Source organism: Neopelma chrysocephalum, unplaced genomic scaffold (assembly GCF_003984885.1).
Source record: "Neopelma chrysocephalum unplaced genomic scaffold, ASM398488v2 Primary Assembly neopelma1_44, whole genome shotgun sequence".
NCBI classification, from domain to species: Eukaryota; Metazoa; Chordata; class Aves; order Passeriformes; family Pipridae; genus Neopelma; species Neopelma chrysocephalum.
This window is the reverse complement of record NW_020897703.1, coordinates 5,427,400-5,453,260: the sequence shown is the minus strand read 5'-3', so window position 1 is coordinate 5,453,260 and position 25,861 is coordinate 5,427,400. Positions and strand designations below refer to the sequence as shown.

Below are 25,861 nucleotides of genomic sequence, written 5' to 3'. Positions count from 1 at the left end.
ATAGTTTTGAGCACTCTGGCAAGACAAATCTTGCCCTGGGAATGAGAAGTGCATTATGAAGCCAGTGAGGAAAGGGAATGGGCTGGTTGGTGGATGGCAGCACTTGCTGGCACGGTGTGTTCCCTCACAAGAGCACTGAGGCCCGTGGGGATGTCAGGCATCAACGTCATTGCGGTTTCTTCATCACTTTGACTGCTTGTTACGTGTGAAGTATTTGACTTTTTCAGCGGTAGAAATCTGCACATTTTCTAATTCCCATGAAATTCCAATGTGCTTGCTGATCATAGTGGGAAGTATTTGAAAGCTAATAATATTAAATAGCTTAAAGCAATATAAAAAGGAATGATTACACGTTCGGTTAATGCAAAGCAGCTTCCCTGCGGCTTCCACAGCTCCAGAATCATTTATCCATCTGGTAACTTCAAACCACTGTTCAGCTGCTGAGGGCTGCCTTACATACTCCATCTATGCACATAGGTGTGTGAATTTTTATTCAGCTTACTTTATATAATCATTCTGTGGATCAGATAACTCTGTTCTATCACTGGTATTAATCCCCAGTGCTGTGTTTGGCTGAAACTTTTTCTGTGTCACCTCTTCTGCCTGGGAATGAGTGCAGTGCCTGCCTGGGGAACCATTTGTCTTTAAAGATAGCTCCATTGATGTCTCCATGATAGATTATTCAGCTGGATGCACATCTCCTCTGTCTTGAAAGACAAATTCTTCTGCTAGTTGAAAGAAGTAGACATTAATACATGAGGAACTTTTTATTCTGAAGTAGTGCTTTACCTAGCGAGGGATTTCAGTAGAAACCAAACCTAAAAATCTGTGAAGCATAAGCTTTTAGACCATGTTTATATTTAGATATCTGATGCGCTTTTCTCTTTAAAAGGAGCTTTTGTTCATAGATCTGAAGGCTTTTGTCAGTCTCTCTTTGATCTCTTTGCTTTTTTTTGTTGCACACTAAATTATCTATTTGTGGAAAGTGACAAAAGTTCCATATGCTGTCACTGGCCAGCTCAGTGCTTTGGTATGTATTGAAAATCCATACTGTTTTTCTTATTTTACAAAAGGGAAACTTGTAAAAAAGTGCAGGTTTTTTCCGATTAATAGTGTCTGCATGTGTATTAGCCTGTACGTGTCCTGTTTGGAAGATTTGAGCTACTGGTGTATTATCACTGTGTGGCATAATAAATAGATATTTTGCTATAAACAAATGCTGTAGCTGAGCGTGTCTGTGGTAATAGGCAGTAGTTTGTCAGATCCTTCCCTGGCATGCTACCTAAAACTGCCTTATCATCCTCAAGCATGTACAAAGCAGATGAAAACTTCTTTTTTTTTTTTTTTTCTCCTCTCCAGATGGGAGTAGAAGGCACGGATGAAGGTGCTTCTGGAGCCCAGCACTCCAGGAAGTTAGTCAGCTTTACCCTATCAGGTAAGAAACAACACTACTCTGTGTTTTACAAATTATTGGAAAGTAAATTGCTGTTCTAAATAACATCAAAGACAGAACTCTTTTCTTCATTAGCCTCTGTAGGAGCACACTCTAGTGGCTTGAAAGGTGTCGTTTCTTCAGAACTTCTGTTTGTTGAAAACCAGCCAGAATCAGGAATCTCCAGGAGTGAAAGAAATTGATTTGATGAATCCCAGCATGAAAAACTTAGAGAAATTTCCAGTTTGCACATGGGACAGTTCCTCTCAGATTGAAGAGTGGAAAACATAACCTTTAACTAAAATGCAAGCTGGTTCCATCACTTTAAAAAAAGCAATAGCTGCAAATGGTGGTTTAGAAAGGAAAAAAAATCTTTACTTGTAACAGAGCTAAGCTGTCACTACAGAGAAATAGCTATAGGGGTGCAGTCTACCAGCTTCACTTGTTTTGATTAACACTTTATTCCAGGGAAGTCTTGTGTGAGACTAAAGCATGTTCAGCTTGAGCAAAGACAGATGAAATTTGCTTCTGAATCTTGAAGAGCTGACAATGGAAACATTTAAGAGATAGTAGAGGTAGAGCAGAAAAACCCACTGCGTTTTGAAATGGCCTTTCAGCAGTTAGCTGAGATAGAGCTGATAGGTTGTACAGACTCACGTGGAATATTATACAAATAATTGTTTTTTGAATTCTGAAAAACCTGTTTTTTTAATAGATGGTTATGACTCATTGTGAGGAGTTGTACAAAATTATTTTGAAAGGTGTATTGACTGATTGATCAGTGACATGTTTCCTGTAAGGCTTTGGTTCCTCACTTGCACATTACTCTTTATTTCATCATGTTTCTACTGTGTGGCTTAATTCTGGATATTAGGTAGTATTCCTTTTTTTTTTTACTGAATCCACAGGCACGACAATTTTAGTGCAGTGAATTTTGCCTGCATGTATAAATTGTATGTGCCAGTTGTGTTAGTTATAAAGACTGCCTGCCACAGTACCTAATGGAGAAAAACGCAAAAGTCTTGTGCTTTAGCAAACCTACAGAGAAACAGAGAAATATTTTACAGTTAAGCTTAAAATCTACTATTCTAGAAAAAAACACTCTTTCTTTTTCTTATTGTTGAAGCTTGCACTATCATTGAAGTCCTTAGTCATGATAATATGCTTCTGAGGAAATTACTATTTATTATTGCAAGTTGCAAGGGCTGCAGTTCTGAGGTTTCCATAGGAAGAAAGCAGCTTTTTCAGAAAACTTTACCTCCTTTTATTTGAGATAGGTGATCTTCTTCTGAGCTGGGAGAAAGTGGGCATCATATTCCAGTTCATATTTGATATTTACCGTAATTTTACATTTATCAAAGACTGAATTTTGAGAAAGTTTGAGTTCACTACATTACCTTCCATACAGTTTTTTATCTCTTCTCCTTACCCAGAAACAAAACAAATACTGTGTGATTTATTCTGGGGGGATTCTGTCTTTCTTTTCATTCTTTGAGTGGAAAGACCTTACATGCCTTACTGAGGAAAGTATTTGTAGGTGAGCTACAAGTTTTGCTTTTTGTTTTACAAATAACTGTGGGCTAAAGTGTAAATGTGGATGTTGATACCTTTCTTCCTTATATTCTTTTGGGAAAACACTTGATTTCCTGCTGTACAGTGGATTCAGTTAATGTATGAGTAGTTTTAAGTTGCTTTATTTAGTAATTTATGGTGAATTGATTTCCTGGGTAATATTTTAGGAATGCGCTACTTTGTGAACTGGCTTTAATTTACTCAGTTCCTTCCTTCTTGTTTTGCTTTATAGATATTAGAGCAGCTGGACTTAAAAAAGGCATGTTCTTCAACCCTGATCCTTATCTAAAGATGTCCATTCAACCGGGCAAGAAAAGTACATTTCCTACTTTTGCTCATCATGGCCAGGAGAGAAGGTCGACTATCATCAGTAACACAACTAATCCTGTTTGGCACAGAGAGGTAATGCATCTCTTCTGAGAGCTGTCTGCCAGCTGATGCAGTGTATCAGGCTTGCATTTTCTCTTCATGCATTAGTCCTTACCCTCTGAAAGCTGTGAGCTTACTTTGTAGCTAGTTATTTAAACTGACACAGTAATTGTAGTAATTTTAGGAACCCTGTTGGTGGAGAGGTATCATCTGTGTATTAAAGCTGTGTATTTAAGCTGCACTGCTGTGAGGTTTTCATTCCCTTCTCTGCTAAAAAAGGGCTGAACTTGCTTAGCTGCCCTGTAGATTTCTTGAAATTGCAAAAATAAATTAATTAAAATGGATTATATGTTGTGAGAAGACACTTTAAGGAAAGTTACAGTATATGAACATTTATGTTCAGTGATTGCAACAACTGTTCATTTGGAAATGATATTTTCATTATGCATAGCAGGTGGCAGGCTTTCAGTTCTGTCAGGCAGAGGGGATGCTCTTTGGTGTAGCCCCTGCTTGCACTGCTGTAGGACAGAAATCCTAGGAAAGCATTACAGCACCACTCAGCAAGGAGGGGGGGAAAAAGGCAGTCTGGCAGAAGCCACTTTTCTAAATGTGTCTGTTTTGGGTGAAGTGTTCAGATCTCAGAGAAAGAACTCAGTCCAACAATTGTCATTGAGTGCAGAAGAGCCAGGCTGTGCTTTTGAGGATAAATGTTTATGTGGGAAACAAGGTGAAAGTACTGACACAACGCTTTCAGGACTGGCAAGCAGCCTTCTTGATCTGTGACTGTTTTCTAATGATGCCTGTGCTGTGATGAATGTTAATGTGTTCTTTAGGAAGATGCAAATTGAGCGGGCTTTGGAAAAAGTTCCCACAAATCATGATCAAACCAAACAAGCAGTAAAGTAGAACAGAGCAGGGCCAGCATTAGCACTGCTCTGGGGTGCTTGGTTGTGGGACAGACTGTAGATGTGCCAGTCCTAAAATCTTAAAAAAAAAAAAAAAAGTCAGAGTTCTGATCTCTAAATTGATACTTCACCCTTCTCTCTGTCCATCCATCTGTACAGTAGTTAGAAAGAAAATTTGCTCTTCTTATTTTATCCCCTTTTTTCTCCTCCAGTTCTCCTTGGTTTTGAAGCTTATTAGAAAAGTGATAATATTCAGTGGTGCACACACTGTATCAGCTTGCTTTAGCTGCTGTATCTTCCCTGTAGCAATGCTCTGACAACAGCAGTTATGATCCCATTACACATGCTGTCCTAGTGGTGCAGAATTGATCCTGTTTTCCATCTAATACTTTCTGCAAAATAATTTGCAATATTATAGCAAACTGAGAATGACAATTTTTTAAGTTCTGTTTATCACAGGAACCCAGCTCTGATAGTTGTGCCAGCATGAGGAAGTGTTTTTATTCCTGACCCAGTTTAATTGCTTTTTTTGAATATTTTTATCTGATGTCTGCAGCTGAACTGAAGAGTTCCTCCTTTTGTTCCTTGTTCAATACATTTTTGGCTACCTTTTTCCCTTGTAGGGAAAGGTGGAAGAATGAAGAGAGTAACTGTGATATTACCAGACATCAAGAAGTCTTCTGTAAATTAGCACCACGTTGTTTAAAGGCCGCAAGTGCAGGAAAAGCTTCTGTTGGAACTTACTGAGAACACTTGCCCAGAATGCTGGGGCAAAACTCCATAGAAAATTCTTCTCCTTTAGTTACACTGCATCTGAATATATATCTGTATATATTCTGTATATCCACACTACCCTTTTGACTTCCTCTCAATGCATACAAAATTTAATGCAAAGAATGGCATTGGAAGGGAAGTTCTTCTAAGCACAGCTTGGAGTGAGACACTTACTTTCTTCTTCCTTCATTGGCCTGGCTACTCTCCTATAGCCTGACAGAGTACAGCAAGGATTCCTTCTCTTTTTGCTTTCTACTATGCAAATGAAAGAAAGCAGTAGGATACGTGGCTTTCTCCTTTCTGACCTAGACCCTGAAAGTGCTTTTACCTGGTGCAGTTTCTTACTGGGCAGTTCTTTTCAAGGAACAGGTAGAAGGTTATGGGTAACAGTAAAAAGGTTATGGGTAACAGTAAAAAGCTGGTGACATATGAAAAAATGCAGCGCTTAATAAGTGATGTTGACATTATTTTGCAATGTGGAAGCTGCTGTCATCAGTCATTACTGCTGGAGTTCTCTGCACATAGCTAGTACTTTGGTGCATACTTTCTGAATAAAGGTGTATTGATATGATGTCAAATATGTTCTTTCCTTCCAGAAATATTCTTTTGTTGCACTTCTAACGGATGTCCTGGAAATTGAGGTTAAAGACAAATTTGCCAAGAGCCGTCCAATCATCAAGCGCTTTCTTGGGAAGTTAACCATACCAGTTCAGAGACTATTGGAGAGACATGCAATTGGGTAAATTAATAGATTCTTAATGCTAACTTGTTTTGATCAGGAAGACTCAGCATCTGGGATACTGGCACAGAGCAGCCTTTCTGGCTTACTGGCACAGACCAGCAAATTTTAACTACATCTGTAGTAAGAAATTTAGTAGTAATTTAATAACTTTATTGCCTGACTGGAAAATGTTAATATTTCTAACCTTGTCCTGAATGCATGTACACATGTTTCTGTTTATGTGTGTCTATATTTCTTTACATAAAAAATGTTATTCTCACAAAAAGTGTTACCCTCAGGCTAAGTAGTCCAAAAGCAAGACATTATCATGATACTACATGATTGTGTGCAAATTTTTTAGAAGAAGCAGATTTTATTGACTGACTTCTTTTGCAGTTCAAATATTTTTAATGATTGGTTCAATAATCAGAGATTTACTATCCTTTTAGCTAATTGGCCAGCACTGCAAGCTGTTACCTCTTATTTTTGAGAGCGCTCTTGGCACTATGCAATTAAAATTGCCTTTTGCTATGAATAGCACATTGATGGGACTCAAAATTCACCTGTTGTGCTATTTAAAAAACTTCTGTTCATGTTTTGATAGCTAACTGTTCTGGTATAAAGATGCAAGTCACCTAGAAACTTTTAAGGTGATTTATGCCTTATGATGGTTACTGGAGGGGACCGTAGCATCCCCAAGTGGATGATCCAACAAGGCCTTCATACCACCATATGCACTGAGAAGAGCTTGAGACTTGGTAATTAGGCACTGTGGTGCATTGCAGGTGTGAAGCCAGGTCTGCAGGAGATGTGTGCAGAAATGTCATTTACATTCAGGACAGCAGTAAGTATAGAGGGTATTATTTTGTTAACATCTATTTGCATATATTTGCTCTATTTGACAAATTAGAAAAAAATAGTTCCTTGAAAGACAACAGGAGGAACTGAATTATTTGAGTGCATTTTCTATAGGCCCTGACTCCAAGTCTGCTAAAGTTAATGTGTCTCCCTTAATTAAAAAAGGTGCTGGATGAGGCCAATGAGGAACGATGGTGAAATAAATGTATATATTCTTCCCTGAAAGCTTAAGGGCATGGCAATATTATCACACTTTTGCACAAAAAATCAGGATATAATCAGTTGGCCTCCTTTTTCAAAGATACTCTCATCAAAGTAACAAATTGCATAAATGGAGGAAATCAAATTCAATTTGAAAACAGTTTTCAGCTTTAAGTTTCCAAAGTAGTGTTTACACTGGTAAGTAAAGTAAGAATAAAATTGTAAGAGTAGCTTAAAATTTTCATAGTGCCTTCTGATATAGATTTTATTAAAAAACAGTTTTAAAAAAACCTGCCCATTTTTTTTGGTAGTGGTATCCAAGAGCAGTGCAGGTGTATGTACAATTTAACTTTTCTAAGAAATGCTTCATCTTTGAGTTTCAACAAATTGTGTTTAGTTGAGCAAGCAGCTTTTTCTAATAAATTTGCACACTGCTATACACTCAAAAATAGCACTGTGATACAGGCTGGTTTCAAAACCTAGCACAGGGTGTTTATTCCCGTGCTAAACACCAAAATGTTTCTCTGCTCTGGGATTCTTAGTGCTGTGATTTCTGAAAATTACCCATTTGCCGTGTTCGTCAGTTCTTGTCTGTGTTTTTTCAAACCATTGTTCTGGAAGACATTTCCTGTTTTCTTCTCCATACTTCTGTTCTGTATATGTGATATATCAAATCTTTTTAGGAAAGGAAAGGCAGTATAATAAATAGAGGTAAGTATTTGGTTGGTTTGCCATACTGCTGTTAGAACTGACATTAAAATGGTTTTGCCTTTTCTTCAGTAATATATTTGTCCATTTACAGTTTCTGTGTAAAGATAGTATTTCACAGACGGTTTTGCAGAGTAAAATAGTGGTTAATATAGACATGAAATAGAAATGTACCAAATGTACAACCAACTGCTAATTCTCTTGCACTTTGTTTTTGGTCAAGGAAGCAGAACACCATCGTTCTGGTTATATGAATGAAAACGTGAAATCCAGAACCAGCCACTTTTAGACAGACTGAACTGAAATTCTGCCCCACTTTTAGCTGTCATCATAGCTCACAAGTTTGTGTAATGAAGTGGCCAGTGGCTTTTTAATTCCTGGAAAACATGATAAATGACCATGAGAATCACCTAGAATTGATTCAGCTGAATACAGAGAAGGCATCATTCATGCCATGGCTTCCTCTAATCTTGAATGGCCTAGAGTAGTATAAAAGCTGTGGAAACCTCGAATGTCTAGCTGAAGAATTGTAGATGAGTTCACATACATCACATCATCACATTCATCACATACAGAGTGATGAATCTGTGACAGGTCCTGGAGACACTACTGTAACAGTTTAGTGTCCTGCGGGCTGTAAAGCAGCATGGGGAGAGGAGGCTGCTTTGCCTTATTGTGTCCACTCAGGGCTTCCTTTGCTCAAAGTTTAAGCCAACAGCTGCAGCTTATTTCAATAATAGCTGCATTTGTTTTAGTCTGTTACTCATTTTGCACTAGGAGTGCTCCCAGTAAGGGAGAGGTGTTTTTACCAGTATAAAATTATATGCATAAATAACAATAATTTCCTGGGGAGGTCTTCAGTAGCTCCCTCTTCTCCCTTCAGCTCCCCCAGATGTGCTGAGGGGGGCTGAGGCTGTGAATTCTGGTTGTGCCTAAATAAGAATGTATAGCCTAGGATCTGATCCTAAGTCTCAAGCAGATACAAATGTCTAATCAAATCTGAGTCCCACTGAATTCAATAACTCTTAAGAATGTATGTAAAGTTAAATCTAAGCATTAATAGCTTTTAAAAATCAGAAGGCAGAAGTGCTTTATTGAATGAGAACTAAAATATGAAGAGACTATCTGTGACTTTTGTATATAGTAAAAACCACAAGGGGGCAGAAAGGTTTTGTTAATTATAAAACATTTTGGGAGGTTAGGGAGGGATCCTTTGCAGTTTTGTTTCTTTAGAACTTAAGATATTTAGGGACGTGTAAGAAATGGTGGGGCACAATGTGTATTTGGAATTGATAAAAAATAGTTTGTTAGGCTGTTTTATCTGTTAACAAAAGGTATTTTACACCGCTGTTAGTGTTCCATACAAACCAGAGTATGTGGCTGATTTTAAGACTGTAATAGAAATCACCTTCTATAACATGGTCACTTAACTGATAAGAGTGTCTGATACAAAATACTGGAAAAATAAAACCAGTTAAAATTTAAAAGTCCCTATATCTTTGGTTTTGCAGAGACCAGGTTCTCAGCTATAATCTTGGCAGAAGGCTCCCAGCTGATCACGTTAGTGGGTATCTCCAATTCAAAGTGGAAATCACGTCTTCTGTTCACGAAGGTGAGAATTTGTCAATGATCTGCATCTCCAGATGGTTGAATGGAGAGCGTTTCTATGTATTTCTGTGTCTAGGCTTTTCTGTTGTTGTAGAGATAATACACTTTTTCAATTGCGTACAGTGCCTCTATTATAGATTTTTTTCTATTGGGATTCAGTGTTTAGATATGTCAGGTACTGCTTTGGAGATGGTAATACCAAAACACCCAACACTTGGCATATTGCTTTTGATTTGTTAGATTGATTCTAAATGAATCTGCTTATGATTCTCATTTTATGGGATTGATTGGGTAATCAAAGTCACTGTTTCTCTTCACTCTTTAACACCCTGGGCTGAGATAAGCAGTTGCAAGTAAGGTTCTACCTGTGCTGCTCTTCTAGTGTACATGCAGGTCACTTTGCCCTGTTCCTCTTTCACAGGACTCTGTCCTGCTTAGAACCAAGAATATCTGTTAGGTTATGAGAATACATGCTTTCATTTGGCAATTATTTTATTTCCCTTTTGTCCTGTTCTGGAGTGAACTATCAAAATAATAGTTGTAATAATTAGCTGTAAGCACACTTACAGCTGGGTTGTTCATCTCTGTGCACGTCTAATTTCCATGTGGGCTGTCACCATCTTGTCTCTGAAGTGAGGCAGCTTATTTTTATTTCCCTTTGGTATGTATTACCATATTATTATGACTATTATTTTATTATTACCATAGCATTCCTAATATCTCATGAACATTATGCAAGTAGATTCCCATTCTTTACAGTGGAAAGTCCTGTAGACTAAATCAAAATAAATACTATGTATAAAATTTGGTATCTGTACACAATCTGGGATTCCTCATGTGATCTCAGACACTGGTTTGCATGCTGCTAAAGGTGTAATGACAACTGGTGTCAGTGACTAGCTTTATGTAAATCCTACTTTTGGATATGAGAAATATGCTGTGAAAAATTGATTCCCTGTTTATGACACTGGCTTTACTGACAGTTTGACAAGATGCTTGGCAGTGCTTTGTCTTAGAAAGCAAAATGGGAATCCTTTAAAGTCATACTTCACACTTTCTATATCCTACACAATAGTGCAGACTTACACAGAAAAAATTGCTGTTCCAATGTTGTAGGTGCCTCTGTTATTTTAATTGAATTTTCTTCCCTTAGTTGTCTGATTAAAATAAGCAAATATCTTGAAAGATGTGCATTTTTAAAAATAATTTCAGGGATGCAGACAGAGTAGAATGAACTGTTATGTTGCTGCGTTGTGTTTCACATTCAGTCTCTGTTGTCTCTGCAGATGCTTCACCAGAAACAGTTGGCACTTTGCTAGGAACAAACTCTGTAAATGGAGACTTGGGGAGCCCCTCTGATGATGAGGACATGCCAGCAGGACATGATACATCCACAGTGTGTTCCAATGGTCCAGTCTTTGAGGAATCTTCTGGAGATGCAATCCTGAGGCACTCTTTAAGGACTAGTAGGACTCTGGAAACTGACCAGGACGAGCTGACCTCTGGTGCTTCAAGATCATCACCTACCAGAGGTCGCCAGGACTCACTAAATGATTATCTGGATGCAATAGAACACAATAACCATCCCAGACCAGGGACATCTGCCTGTGGTGAGCGACCACGTGGAGCCTCCCCAAAACTGAGGAGTAGTTTCCCTACTGACACAAGACTTAATGCTATGCTTCACATTGACTCAGATGAAGAGGAGCATGAGCTACATCAAGACCTGGGTTTTCCGTCTTCCTTGGAAGACGATGGAGGTTTAGTAATGCTTAATGGTGCTACAAGAAATGTTGAAAGAAATGGTGTGAGTTCCTCATCAGATCAGGTAGTGCAAGGGCCTGCAGAGAATGAAAGCGCTTCAGCCTCTGATGCTCCTTTGCCATCAGCTGATGACCAGCAAGAGACTCTCCCAGAGCTTCTGCCATCACAGTCGGCAGGACCTGAAAGCCTTCCGGATTCCCAAACCGAAGCACCAGCAGACCAGGTTGGCAGCGAGTCGTGTGCCACTCAGGAGGCAGAGCAGCCTCCCGGCACTGCAGACACGGGAGCTGCTGATGCCGCTGGTGGGAGCAGAAGGGGTGTTAGTGAAACAGAGTCCACTGATCAAGGGTCTGAACCTTCCCAGCTGTCATCAGAAACTGAGCAGAGTGATCCTGCTCGCACAGAAAGCGTCAGCGAGGCCAGTACCCGGCCGGAAGGGGAGAGTGATGTGGAAGGGGCAGACAGCTCTTGCAACGAGAGCGCAACTGTGCGGCGTTCCTCGGTTGAAATGAGGTGTTCTTCCTGTGAGAGTGCCAGGTTTCCTGAGACTCCAGCCTTTTCTTCTCAGGAGGAGGAAGAGGGAGCTTGTGCCACTGATGCAGCTAGAGCTGAACCAGGTGCTGAAACACAGGACTCTGCAAGTACTTCTGGTTCTCTGCCTGCGGTACAATTACCTCAGGAGGAAGTACAGGAGGCTGAGGCAGGTGAACTGCAGGACCAAGAGGAAGCAGAAGAAATCTGGCAAAGAAGAAGAAGCCTGCAGGCAGCAGCTGCCCACAGCCAGTCTCAGGACGAAGAACCTGAAGGAGCCACAGCAGCTTGTGAGGGTGCCACGGCACAGCTTGAAGGAGCTACTGGAGGTAACAACTTCAGGAGACACTTTCTGAAGTGACCTTTCTGCGGCCAGTAAAAAAATACTGCAGAAATAAATGTCTGAGAATAAAGATCCCTAGTTTCTCATTTTTATTATATTTCAATATTTTTCCTTTTAATTTATTCCCTTCTTCAAGAGACTCTTGGGGTTTTTTGATGTAACAAAAATTCAAACCTGAAATATCCAAACCATGTTTATTTTGATATTGGATATATTTTAATTCTTAAGAGAGTAGTGAGCAGGATGAAGAGGAGGGAAGAAATCCAGAATATTATCCTCCTCACTAATAAAAATGGTAATGAGGAGGGACAAAACTCCCAAAACTGTGAAATGCAAATTAGAATTTATATTTGGCTCTTTTCTTTTGAATGTTTATATATTAGCATTAAAACATGAGGGTAATCAAAAGAAAGCGGAAAAGAAAAAGAATTGCATTTTGGTCACATTTCAGGCTGTTGATCTTCCCTTTCCCAGTTCCTTTTCTGTGTAGGCACATCCTAGCACACTGGAACCTTGAGAGGAGAGGAATGTGTTACCTAAGTTAACATTGTAAAACTTACTGATTTTAAAATTATTTTAACAATTGAAATTTTTCTGTCTCACTAAAATCACTGAAAGTAGTAATGTGTCCCTAGTGGATTGTTTCCAAGCACATTTAACAATGGATTACCTGTTCAGTTTCTTCAGGGATTGAAGTGTATCTAATCAAATGGGTTTCTGAATGCGTCTTTTTCATAACATATCAAGAGTTTTGGGATCTATTAATTTCTTCTCTTCATAAACAGCTCATTGATTTGGAACTAAAATTTTTGGTATTTATTTCAAATACTGTCAATACTTCACAGCATTTTCTAGATATTTGGGATGCTCTTTATCAGCTGTCAGATTGCATCACGTTTTGCAGCAAGGGAGGTCAATGCACAGTTTCACCTCCCACTCGTGAGCAGTGTTTCTGAGTGGGCCGGGTGGAGCTTTGTCCTGGGATATGGCTCAGGCACATGCTGTTTCTGTGCCCTGGTTTCTGCTGCTCACAGGTAGATGCGGCATATCCCAGGGATGACATGTTCAGGACCAGAACTGAAGCACATCCGAAAGAAATCACTTTCCTAGAACTGTCAACATAACTGATTGTGACCCCAAGAATAGATGACTTTTAGATATACCCTAAAACATCATAGTCCTGTAGAAGCTTTAACATGTCTTGCTCAGTTTAGAGGCAACTCTAAGGCTTCCTGGCATTGACCAAAAAATAATTTATGGGTTTTCTGATTCCAGGTTCTCCCGCCAATGGCCATCAGCCCTTGAGGTCTCTGCCTTCGGTACGTCAGGATGTTAGCCGGTACCAGAGAGTGGATGAGGCTCTACCACCAAGTGAGGTTCTTCATACTTTAATTGGGGGATAAGCTGCCTGGATCTCATTACTGAGATCTCCTTGCATTTCTTTTTTAAATGTGACAACTGAGAATGAACAGCTGAGAAGTTCAAAGTGAGGAGTGATGATGATTAAGTCTAATGCTGTTATTTTGAAAGGCATTGTGCTCAGTCTGCAAACTCTCAGGATGTGTTATGATAATCCCACCTGGTGCATACAGACTTGCTTAGTGTCACTTGTGGAGAAGTAGGAAGGCACTGTGCTGCCTTTTTGGTATGTAGTGCAGAAGGGTAGGGAGGTGAAGTGGTACACTTCATGAGGCACAGGAAGGTGTCAAGTACCCTGAAATCTCTGAATACTTGTATGGTAATGATTTACAAAGAAATATATAACATCTTTAATTGCTGCAGATTATATGAAAGGTGTCTATGTTTTCCTTGTGTTTTTTGAGGCAGTGCAAAGATTTTATATTAAAATAAACCTGGATATTAAGCAGCAGTTAGATGAGCCTAAATGAACATACAAGTTGTAATTTCTCTAATGCGTATGAAAAATACATTGCTCTCAATTATTGGACTGATTCACTGGCTTAAACTTCGGGCAGTGGAAATCTATTCAGAATTAGGTATTTAAAGAAAGGACTCCCCAAAAAGCTACACAGCTAATAGAAAAGCACTGCATCAAAGCAAGAAAAGCCAAAGAAAGTTAAATTCAGACCCACTGAAATCTGTGGCAAAGCTCTGTTACTTTAAAGGAGTCATTTCCCAGTATGGTATGGGACTGTGTTTGCTCTGTAATTGGAGCGAGTAACTGGAAGGAGCTTAATAGCAGAACACAGATATAACTGTGTGTGGAAAGCCAGGATGATGATAAGGTTGTACTCCCTGCTGCTTCTGTTATAATCAGTGCTAACAAATGTGCTAACAGACTAACAAATTAGTCCTGCGTGTTAGTAGTTAATTAACTACCACCTCAGTACACAAATCTTACCTTTTACAAAAGTGTGTCTGGGAGCTGTGTATTTCAGTTGCACTTTTTATCACTTTTCATACTGAGAAAGACAGAGATCATTACAGGAAATAAATAATCAGCGATCTGTGTAATGAGAAATACACAGTTCTGTGGTTTATACAAAGATAACTTTTTGTGTTTCGGAAGCAAACTACACACTACAATTACTACTTAGAAAAACTATTGGAATATTAATGGAAAAGGTTTGGCTGGGATTTTACAGTCATACATGGGCATGCATGTACCCATTGCCCCTTTACAGTCAAAGCCCAATGCAGTCTCTGTGTAAACCATTTGTTTGCTAATATGAATAAAATCTTAAATATTATTTGTTGCCTAGATTCAGTTTTTCTCTCCAAAGCTCTGCTTTCAGATATGTCACAGTTTTAATATTTAAATACTGAAAAATTAGAGAAAACATTGAGAATCCAGTTTTGGTTATAAACTGTAATTTCTTTGTAATTTGGGTTGCATTCTATTTGCTTCACCAGAATTTGAAAATAAGAAAGGAAAATAGGTGAATTTCTTCCAGTTGAGTGTAGGTTAAGTTAAAGAACAAGAGAAAGAACTAAAATATTTATCTAGTATTTGTGCCTATAACATGCAATGATATGCTCCAATTCCTTCATTCCTAGGGAAAAATTAACAAAGCTTGACCATGAAACCTTGAGGAATTACAATTTTGCAGTTCCACAAGCTATTTGTAACACATGTGACTAACAGTGATTTGACTAAAAGAAGGTACCCTTGTCCATCACAACACTAATGCAGATGCTTTACTTTGGAAACCATTGCCCAAGTGTTTAAACTTGTGTATTTAAAACTGAATGCAAGCGAAAATGTTTTTCTTCTGCAAGACTATGTTACAGAAATGGTGACTGTGTCAGAATTGGACATAAACACCACAAAAATCTCAACTTATTATACAGTGGTTTAGGGTTTGACATTTAAGCAGGATAATGAATTCACAAATTTAAACTGTTTGAGGTTTTCTTTGTTTTGTTTTGGTGTGTATTTTTCCCCAATGGCCAATTCTATTCTTCCTGGAATACTTCAATCTTTTGTTTTGTTTACAAACTCTGGTTAAAAATTTTGAGTATCAGCAGATACTACTTTTTTTTTTTTTTAAATGGGACTTTTGCACAGAAGCATCTGTTTCAATAATTTTTCTCTTTTTAAAAAAATGAAAACATTTTTCAGAAAAGGTTGAAATGCTTGTTTGCTTTTTTGAGATATAAATGAAATTATTTTTAAATAGCTTTCAAATGTGTTAAATACCTTTTATACATAGCTCTGTTCGCACTGGAAATGCTGTGAACACCAATATGCTGTTTTGATTATGCATCATAAAGGTAGCAGAGTAATTTGCATTGTGGCCAGTGAAATCACACAGCTCTTGTGCAGAGGAGACACGAGTTTGTCTGAAAATCTGCCTCTCCTCCCTCCTTGTGAGCCACCTCAGCCCCCACAGTGCAGTGCAGCCATTTATCTGCCTCCAAGAGTTGAAAAAAGGCATAGCACACATGCAGTAGCAAAGCCTGAGGTTTTAAGGCTGTCAGTATTAAATATAATGTGGTAGAATTTACTTCTCTATTGTCAAGACATTTTTATACCCTCTTTCCTCACGAAGTGGCAGTCATTTAGGATTGGTTGCTTGTCAGTGGTTTTTAAAATGTTATTGCAGTGACTGATGTTTTCACCTAAACTTGCAGTATAGAAAGTCTCATCTAGAAACCTTCTGAGTTCTCAAAGGCTGTTTTTCAACTGATGTGCTAAATGGTTTGCATGTTTTCTGAAGTTGCTGGTATCCAAGAATCAGGCATGTCTATTTCCATATAGATACTTATTTTTTTATATATATATATTTTTTTTTATAATTATTATTACATGGCCCCCAGTTATGATCAGTATCTTGGTTTCTTGCTCATTTTATCAGCAGTTATTAGGCAGACAGTGCTCCTGACCCAAAAAGCCTATGGACTCAGGCCTAGGTGTTGTGATACACCTGGTTTCTGCTGTGGCTGGGGAAGGGTCCCAGTGCCTTCCTCTCTTCTCTCCCAGGATGTCACCATGGTGCAGACTTCTAACACTGTCTGCAGCTTCTTTTGCAAAACCAGTGGACGGCATTACAGTTACACAAGAAGTATGAATTTTCTATGGTATTTGCATAATTGGCAATTCTGGAACATGCATTTTGTATGTGAAGGAGTTTTATAATTGTCCATCTTTTCTGGCAGGTCTGCTTACCTTTAACGTTTAAATTTAAACCCAGGAAGAGGACTGGCATCTGTTTTATTACTGTTACCTGGGAAAAAAACAATGTCAGGTGTCAAGCTTTGCAAGGTTTTTGGTACTTACCCATAGGCCTTTTGCACTGGAATAAGCCTCAGAGATTGGATCCTGAGTTACTTCAATCTGGGAGAATTACTGAGTATCCAGATGTTTTGTTGGGGTTTTTTTGTTGTTTGTTGTTTGTTTTTTGTTTGTTCTTTATTCTTGGACAGTTACTGGTTAGTGGGAAATAAAATAGAGGCAGGAATAAGAATTTTTAGATATGAATTCCACAGAACCTTACCTACAGTGTGGAATTTAATTTATGGGATTAAAAAGGGAAAAGCTGTCTCTCTTAAACATTCAGTAAGAAGGTTCAGTGTTGAAGTCATCCTGTAAAAGAGAAATAGAAACTTGAAACTTGAAACAATAGATTTGGTTACAAAAGCGACAGAGCTTAAATAAAGAACTAAATAAACTCCAAGTATTTTATTGCTACTTAGACTGGGAGGCTCGAATTGACAGCCACGGACGGATTTTTTATGTGGACCACGTGAACAGGACAACAACATGGCAGCGACCCACAGCCCCCCCAGCCCCACAGATTCTCCAGAGGTCAAATTCCATACAGCAGATGGAACAGCTGAATCGCCGGTAAGAACTACCCTTGTGGTTTGTGAATTTTGTGTGCTTGCAGAGCTGCACTCACCATCGCAACACCGAGCACGGAGACAAGGGCACAGTTGCTACCGCAGCTGGTCTGACGTGTTTATTTTTATGTGGCTGTTGCTTTTAGTTTGCATGTGGGCTTCTAGGACTTTTGTATTCCACCTGTGGTCTTAAGCTATGTGGCTAAATAAAATACATCTGATAATCTTTTGCAGAAATTCAAAAGGAGACATTAGAAATGGAGAAGTTAGAGGTCTATACATTGACCTATGTGGCAGAAAAGATGGGCAGGCTCCCTTGGAGCCAAAATTGGGTCATAGTTACCATATACTATATATAAAGTCCAGTTTTCCAACCCTAGGTACCAGAGCATCCGAAGAACAATGACTAATGAAAGGCCTGAAGAGCATACAAATGCTGTGGATGGAGCTACAGAGGAAGCTGACTTTCACCATTCTAATGCAGGTTAAAAAAGCCCTAAATATTTTTTTCCCTTTTCTAAAGAAGGGAACACTCATAGATGACATAAAGCATCTTTCACTTTTTAGTGAAAGTGACATAAGGCAGAACCTAACTTCTGCCTCTGAAAGTCTGGGTGAAAATGAAGCCATTTGTTTTTATTGTTGTCTGGTTTTGAAGGTTATGGCTCAGCCTGTTCAATATGCTGAGGAGATGAATGTGAGATTCAGAGCATCTTACTGTCAGTACCAGATTGGTTAAAAACCCACCACTTCTGCAGTGAAAAAGTATAAAATTATTTGCTCTGGCTTAAAAATATTCTGAATATTACAATACAGTTTCAATTAGTAGAATATAGGACTAGAAAGGACTTCAAGCAGTCATTGACTTCATCTCCGTGCTGTAGATAGAATGAGCTGTACATACACTATACCTGGCAAATGCTGTCTCGTGTTCTTGTAATGTGTTCTCCAGTTGATGGACATTTTTTAACTTTTTTAGACAGTCTACTCATATTGTTTCTCTTATAATATATCCTTAAATCCATTATTTCCTAGTCTTTCCTGACTTGTGTTTTCAGGTCTCAAATTATTTTGTTTACCTACTCAGAATTGTCTTGAGTTGGTCTTTACCTTCTGAGGAGTATTTCAGAAAATCAAATAAAGCTATGACTCTACTTACTGAAGAGGCTATGGAAATGTCACATCTTACATAAAATACTTCTTGTACATTCCTGCATAATCGTTTCTTTTTGATAGTTTGACACTAACCTCTAGTGTTCAGTCCTTGTTCTGCTAAAATTGGGTCCAGATTCTTGTGTACAGAACTTTGGCACAGATGCTTGTTTTTCATCTGGTGTTTGTGCAGTTGATTTCCCCTACCTGCACACAAGTCTTTGTGCTTTCCTAACGTCCTAGTTTTGAATTTTGTCCATCCTGCTGTCCAAGTACTGCAGCATCTCCTGATTGGAGCAAGTTATGTCCACCCTATCCAGTCATTAGTAGAAGTAATAAATAGAACCAGATTTTGTTGAAACATCACTTAGTGTACCCTTACAACATTTATCCCTTTCCTTCTGAGAACTCCTTCCGACCTCCAGAAGAACCACCAATGTCTCAGCGATTGCTTCACCTAGAGTCCTGACTGTTAGAGTGCACCAGGTTCAAAGGGATTGAAAACCTCAGTTTGCACCACCGTCTTTAACCTGCTTTTTATCTATTCTAGCCTAAAGAGAAAGCTCTCTTTCACTTCCCTTTTTGTGTTCTTCTGATTGTCTGGCCAGACCTTTTGATTAAAGATAGAAAGAAAGATCATTTTTAGTGAGTTCTAAGCATCATTACTAGTTTTTCCTTTCACTCTGCAGTTCTCTCCATAGTCATCTTCCTACTAATACATTTATGAAATTTGTTACCCATCCAGTCTCTTGTGTAGTTGTGTGGTGTCATGTGCTTTGGCTTTGTCTCTAGTTGCTCTTGATATTCTCTTATACTCTCTCCTAAATTAGTCTGATATGCAAGCAGTGTCACCCTTTCTTGAGTTTCAAGTCATTGTTGAACTTGAGATTTACCCAAGTGCTCCCTTTTATTACTTGTATTCTTTACTTCTGTTATAGCTTTTTCCTTTTCTATCTTTGTGCACGTGCATGTGCAGCCAGATGGTTTGTTGTGCTGTAAACTCAACAGTTTACAGCAATTCAGTTAACAGTAAATTCAGACCAAAACAGCCAGTTCAGCTGAATAAGCTTTTCATAAACCAAATTCACAAGCCCCTAAACTGCAGTAATGGGTCACCTGGCGACCCATTCTGGTTTCTAGATTACCCAGACTACAACAGAGGACCTATCTGCAGCGTGTCACAGCATCTTCCAGGTTGTGGGAGTTGACTGGTGTACAGCCAAATTTTGTACCAGTATAGAGTTGACGTGTAACCACAGTGAGGTTTGGAAGACACTCCCAGCCCAAGTATTCAGGCAGAACTTCAGGAGCCTTTGTGCTGTTCTGCCTTCGCCATTGACATGCCTCATGTGGGACAGCTTGAGGTCTATTGTTGAAGAAGTGTCTCTAAAAATCTTCTTTTTCATTTGTTTTACCTATTACCCTTCCACTTTCTGGCTTCATCTAATGCTTAGAATTAACATCTTTATTTTCCCTATTCCCTTTTTTTCATGTTTACCTATCCATATTTAGAATTTTACACTGTCTTTGTTATTTTCCTCTTCTTTTGTAATTTCTTCTTACTTTTCCCTCAGTTTACAGTCTCATTCACTGCTTGCTCTGCTTGTGGGTTATGATATTTTCTATTTATAATAGCTGAGTTCTACATGATTAATGTTCATTTGATGGAAAAGTGTGTGAATACTGTAATGTGTAAAAGAAAGAAACTCTGCAATGTAGATGGCAGCACACATTTTAGTGTAAAATCACTGCAGACCCAGTCTGAACCTAAAAATGCATGTCAAAATACGCATCCAAATATCCTGTTGATTTTCAAAGGTAATTGGGGGGAACAGTTTTGATGTTGTAGCAAACACCACTCATAATATATTTTCAATTCCTGGTACTGTAGAAAAATCAGTGCACTTCTGCAGTTGCTAGGAGAAGACACAAATGTTTACTGGAAGTTGAAACTTGAAAGGTACTTCCTTGGCAACCTGCTTCTTACTTACATAAGCTGCTTAAATACTGTATCAGGATTGGGGCTGTGTTAATGGCAGTGATTTATTGTTTGTTTTCTTTTCTTTTTTTTTTAAAGAAGGAATGAAATATTTTTAAGTGTGCAATGACTTTTATATCCATTAGTTAGCATTTAAAAGGTAATTTACCTGCATACAGCTACAGTATAGCAATGCAGGCGTGGCTCAGGGACCTTCTTGCATCTTATACACAGGTACCTACTTGATAACCCAAATAATTGGATGTGATATTTTTTAAAAATGATTGTTCACCAAAAGCAGCAAGTAAAAGTTGCTAAACTAAATCTATAATATTTTCAGAAACTTCAGTGCTATGTTAGAAGAAATTCAGGTACACTTAGGGGGAGAATACTCAGTAAATCTGAAATAGTTGTGTACTTAGTGCTTTTCTTGCCTGTGTGATTCAATATAGTTGTTTGCATTGATGCTTTGGTAATAATTACTGGATGTCTTTGTCATTTACTTTGCTGTTAGATTTTCGAAGAGAGAATGTGCTGCCTCACTCTACCTCCAGATCCAGACTTACTTTATTGCTCCAGTCTCCCCCTGTGAAATTCCTCATCAGCCCGGAGTTCTTTACAGTGCTGCATTCTAACCCTGTGAGTATGGTGGCTAAAGCTAAAAAGCTTCCATAAATACATGCTTATAAATACAGTTAATTTGTGTATAAAGGTATTGCTCAGTGTTTGATGATAATATATTGGTAGTACATGGGGAGGCCAAATAAATTCACTTATCATTGTTCCTTGCAATTGTTGGGCTACCAGAGCCATCCTAGCTCTGCATTATAGCAGTTTTTATTTTTTACTCAATACTTCATCTTTCTCATGATACGAAATTATTTGTTTATTGAAGCAATAGCTTCTTACTGTGCTTTGCAGAGGGTGAGACACAATTCTGAGAATGAACTTGCTGCTTATGGGATGATGTGTTTCCCCCAGATTGCTTGGTTTATATCAAAATGTATTAGAAGCCACACTGAACTAAAAAACATCTTAATGTATATTTTCCTTTTCCTTTTTTGCCTGTTTCTTTGTGTAACAGCATTTAGAGTGTAAACCGAAGTAATGGAATTAATAACTTCTTATTTGCAAGGACACTTGTCAATAATTCAGTGTTCTTTAAATTACTGGTCAGGGTTAGTTTGGTTTTGATCTATATGTATGCCTGTCCGTGTATGAATGATTCTGCTTGGCTTGCATAGCTTTGTCTTGAATATATGAAGTAGGACAGAAGTAGAGGAGACCTCTGGCCAAGGAACAGAGGTGTAGGGGTACAGTGTGATTTAGGAGGGCCTGTGTCTTGCCTTCTGTCCACTGCTAATCTCGGCAGAAAGGCTTGATTTCTCATTGGCTGGGGTTTTGGGAGAGAAGGGCCTTAATTGTTTATTTTACCCCTTTTATTTAAAGTTTTCCCTATTCCTTAGTGCTCTCCTTATACTCTCCTATTTTAATTTTATTCCATAAATTATACATGGACATGCAATGATAGGAGTATTATTGTGAAAAATCAATAGGTGGAGACAATATTTATGTAGATTTGTGATAAGTTTCACGAGCTTATGTATCTCTGTTCTGCTGAAAACCTTACCAGCTTTATTGCTGTATTCTATGGCTATATTTGACTCATTATTCCAGAAACTGGAAAACATTTCTGAGTAAATAATTGCTTTTAAAGCAGTTTTAATGTTACAGGATTCTTCACAGCTCCAGGGACAAGTGTGGTAAATGCAATCTCCAATGTATTTCACACTTCACTGAACTGAGTCAGTTTTGTGATTTTGGGTATCTCAAGTGAAATAACAAACTTTAAACACTTATCCCAAAACCTCAGAAAGAGAACTACTGTTTTTCATACGTTGTGGCTTAGCTGGAGATAATTCGTTAAGGTTTCATAGATGATTAGATGGTTAATTTACTGTGAAGGGTTGTCTTTTGTGGTAAGGGAAGTTTTACCTTTTACAAGTATTTCCTATTGTTGTTTGTTTTGCAGAGTGCCTACCGCATGTTTACAAATAACACGTGTTTGAAGCACATGATCACCAAAGTCCGGCGGGACACCCACCATTTCGAGCGCTACCAGCATAATCGTGACTTGGTGGGATTCCTCAACATGTTTGCTAACAAACAGCTGGAGCTGCCCAGAGGTTGGGAAATGAAACATGACCATCAGGGCAAGGTAACTGTGTGATGTCAAGTGGGTCTTGTGTCCATCAGCTTCTGAGATAAAATGGGTGCCCTTGAGATAAAATGGATGGTCTGGGATAGCTCTGGGGGTGATCACTCTGTTGGTTGTGTATTGGTTAACTGGAGAGATGGTATGTAGTAGGTTTTGTTAGTAGGGATTAGGGATCTTAAATAGTTGCCAGTCTCCCTGCTTTTTTTTTAAACAGGTATCAATTCTCAATTTCTAAAAAAATATTTTGAAATCAAAGAACAGTAGTAGAATGTAGTAGAATATAATTTTAATGTAACTTTATGCTAGTGCATCCTCAGTATGTAGAATAGGAGAGTTAAAAATAGACTGTGATTAGCATGTGAGCAAGTGATAAGGGTTATCAGTTCATGTGAGAAGTCCTAATTAGGACTATTGGCATATAAAGCTTCTTGGTTTTTACGTTTATCACTCTTAGTACTCTTAGCTGTGAAGGTCCATATAATTAATGATCTTGATGCTTGGAAAGATTACAGACAAATTCTTAACTGAAGGGTAGAAGAAGTGCTTAAGGCTTGTTTTCGTTTTGGTTTTTGGTTTTTTTTTTAACTTCGGATAGCATTTTGTTTTTTTGTTGGACACACAATTGCAAATGAGCAATTACAGCAAAGTTGTTCTTTGCCTCACTGTTTTCTGATTTAAGTAATTCTTGTGCTGTTCACTTCCTCAGAGGCCAGTTTTCTCCTGAAGAATATAGCAATTTTCACTTTTCTTTAATAGTGCTCCATGGAGAGAATTAGACCTTTGGATTTCTGGTGTGGTATTTGGTAACAGCAGTGCTACCACAACATTAATCAAAAAGAGGAAGCACTGAATAAATTCCTACTGGGATTTCTTCACTTTGAATTAGGCTCATCATTGCTCATTTTCATTATGTAGAATTGCCTTTGTCACGAGTACCACTTGTGGCCAGTAGAAAAGCCTACTCAGCACTCGAGAGAGATGATGGTCAATACATGGTGAGACCAGTGCTTGGTGAGACCAAACTGAAACTGGACCTGCCTTTACTAAAGCATTAACCTAAAGAGAAACAAGTAGCAATTAGCCATACCACAATATATAGTTATATTTCCTTTCCCTGACTACTTGTTCCTGCCGGGATGAAGTTTTCCTTTTTTTTTTCAAGTATATCATAGTAAGAGGCTTGGTGCTCTGGCTATTGTGCAGTGCAGAGTAGTAGAGTTTTCACTCCTGATGTCAATGTGGTCCAGGTTGCTTGTCCTCTTTGCAGGCTGCCCTCCAACGTCAGCTGGGGACTCCCCACCTCTGAACTCCCTTTGGAGCTGCACAGCAAAGCCCAGTTGCCTGCTCCTCTTTGACTGCTCTGCAGGAGATAGCATCCATTTGGCATGCAGTTCTCCCTAAAATTAGGTCTGGTGTGACTAGCATGTAGTGTCTGATGGGCATTACAGATGAACCTTCATCAGTCACTGACCACAGGGAGCCAAAAGGCCACTGGAAAAGGTGGCAGGAGGAGGCATCGTACAGGCTAAATAGGTCCCTGAGCTGCACTCAGTCTGATAACTTCAAAATTCTGCCTTGCTGCATCCATGTGCACACACACAGGCATTGCAGAAATACACATCCCAGTGCATTTCTGGAATATGTGTAAGCACATATCTGTATTTTAAAGACAGATGCAAGGGTATATATACTTTTTGATTAGACCTCTGCAAGATGTGCAAATATATAAGAAGTTATTGGAGGGCGTTTCTGTTTCTTCTTTCTACAGTTAAAGAATCCGTAGTAATTGATTACTGATGTCTTCAACAGGAAGAAAAGCTTTTTTAGCAAGCTTCATAGACTTTAATGGAAGGATAACTAGGGCAACTATCCATGTTTAATGGGCTAAATATAGTTTTGGCACTACCTATCTTATGTCAGTCACTTCAAGCATTGTAGATTTATGGATTATAGCTAGGCAGGAGTTATGAGAGGAATTTTTTTGAAAGGAGACTGAGCCACACTGTATTTTGAGCTGTGTGCCAATGTCCAGAATAGCCTGAAGCCTTGAAGCTGCAATGGTTATCTTCACTGAAGCTTCAAAGTGGTAATTTATGCTTTATTTTAAAGTAGGCTACAACTAGCTGGCCTGCAACCATTCATATTTAATAAGATGTGATAGTCTTTAACTTCACGTTCAACTGAGTTGTTTATTTAAATATAATGCAAAGGAACACTGCGTGCAGTACTAGAGTGCTGCATTAACTCAAATAACTGTGTAGTGCAACTCTAGGTGGTACCTCCTCCTATATCGAATCAGTATTGTTTTTATAAGTGATTTTTCAGTGTGATGTTGACTTAATGAAATCAACCTTTGTTTTGATAAAAGTGCTTCACTTATAAAAGTACACAGACAGACTAGGTAAAATAGTTGCTAGAAGGATATTAAAAAGAAACCCCAAACCCTATACCAATAACTTGCTAGGAAGGTAAATAAACCTATCAATCAGGAGAAAAATTTCAGAAAAACTGGGTATGTTCTAGCTGTCCCAGTCATTTTCCAGGCTCCAAACATAAATTTCATTATGATTTTCATTCTGCTTTCAGACTGGTTTCATATTCTCTAATCTGTGCACTGGCACTGCAGGTGCCTTGATTGTTTGTCAAGGTAAAAAAGTCCTGCATCAAGCTCAAATGTTGCAATTAAAATTGTATTTATTGAATATATTTTATAGTATTTGAACTGTGAAACTGTTGGTTTCACTTACGTGTCTCTGACTATGTCAGATGGTCAGAATGGAGTTCTTCCTTACTGCTTAAGTTATGTGATTCCTTCCTTTTAGGCACGTATTACAGGTCGAGACCCCTGGTGGCCTAGTGGTTAGCGTGCAGGACTTTCACTGCTGCGACCACGGGTTCAAATCCCGGTCTCCTGGCCTGATGGAGGTCGTTAGCCCTGTGTGGCCATCCATCTATGAGAAGGACACTCTAAACAAACCTACGTCCTGAGGACCTCACTGCCATTGTCCAAGCTTGCTTGGCCCCGGCAGATGAACCTTAGGATTAAAGGGTGGGCTCAGTTCAGCGCAGGCTGTGTCTCACCTAAAAAATCCATTGCGCAGGCTGGAAAGGTAAAAGACCTTTCCCCAAATCTTCGTTCACGAAGATGGGCCATTATTATATTACAGGTACAGGTGATTGCTATGAGGGCTGTAGGAGGCTTGCTGCTCTCTTCTGGAGCATTTTTAGGGTTTTGAAACTGTGCTGTCCCTACATATGCTTCTCCTTCCTTGGGAAATGGAAGTATGAACATTTTCTCTCATCGCAATCCATAATGGCATTTAGTTGCTGTGTAGCATGACATACTGGTTTGTCTATCTACCTTTGTAGAAGTCAGAAGAATTGCATTTTCTCTGGTCTGGCTACACCAAGGAGTCTGAAGCA

At 38.7% G+C, this 25,861-nt stretch overlaps 1 protein-coding gene across 1 annotated transcript in view; it reads left to right on the top strand.

Annotated features, from left to right (window-relative positions):
* HECW2 (HECT, C2 and WW domain containing E3 ubiquitin protein ligase 2) overlaps positions 1-25,861 on the top strand; it is a 154,453-nt gene that overhangs the window by 93,562 nt on the left and 35,030 nt on the right. Inside the window, exons 5-14 of the mRNA XM_027678149.1 lie at positions 1,360-1,435; positions 3,237-3,406; positions 5,649-5,791; positions 9,052-9,152; positions 10,435-11,772; positions 13,062-13,157; positions 16,944-17,094; positions 17,471-17,574; positions 20,735-20,859; positions 22,253-22,438. Coding sequence (XP_027533950.1) covers positions 1,360-1,435; positions 3,237-3,406; positions 5,649-5,791; positions 9,052-9,152; positions 10,435-11,772; positions 13,062-13,157; positions 16,944-17,094; positions 17,471-17,574; positions 20,735-20,859; positions 22,253-22,438 — 2,490 coding nt within the window. The remainder of the gene's footprint in view (positions 1-1,359; positions 1,436-3,236; positions 3,407-5,648; positions 5,792-9,051; positions 9,153-10,434; positions 11,773-13,061; positions 13,158-16,943; positions 17,095-17,470; positions 17,575-20,734; positions 20,860-22,252; positions 22,439-25,861) is intronic.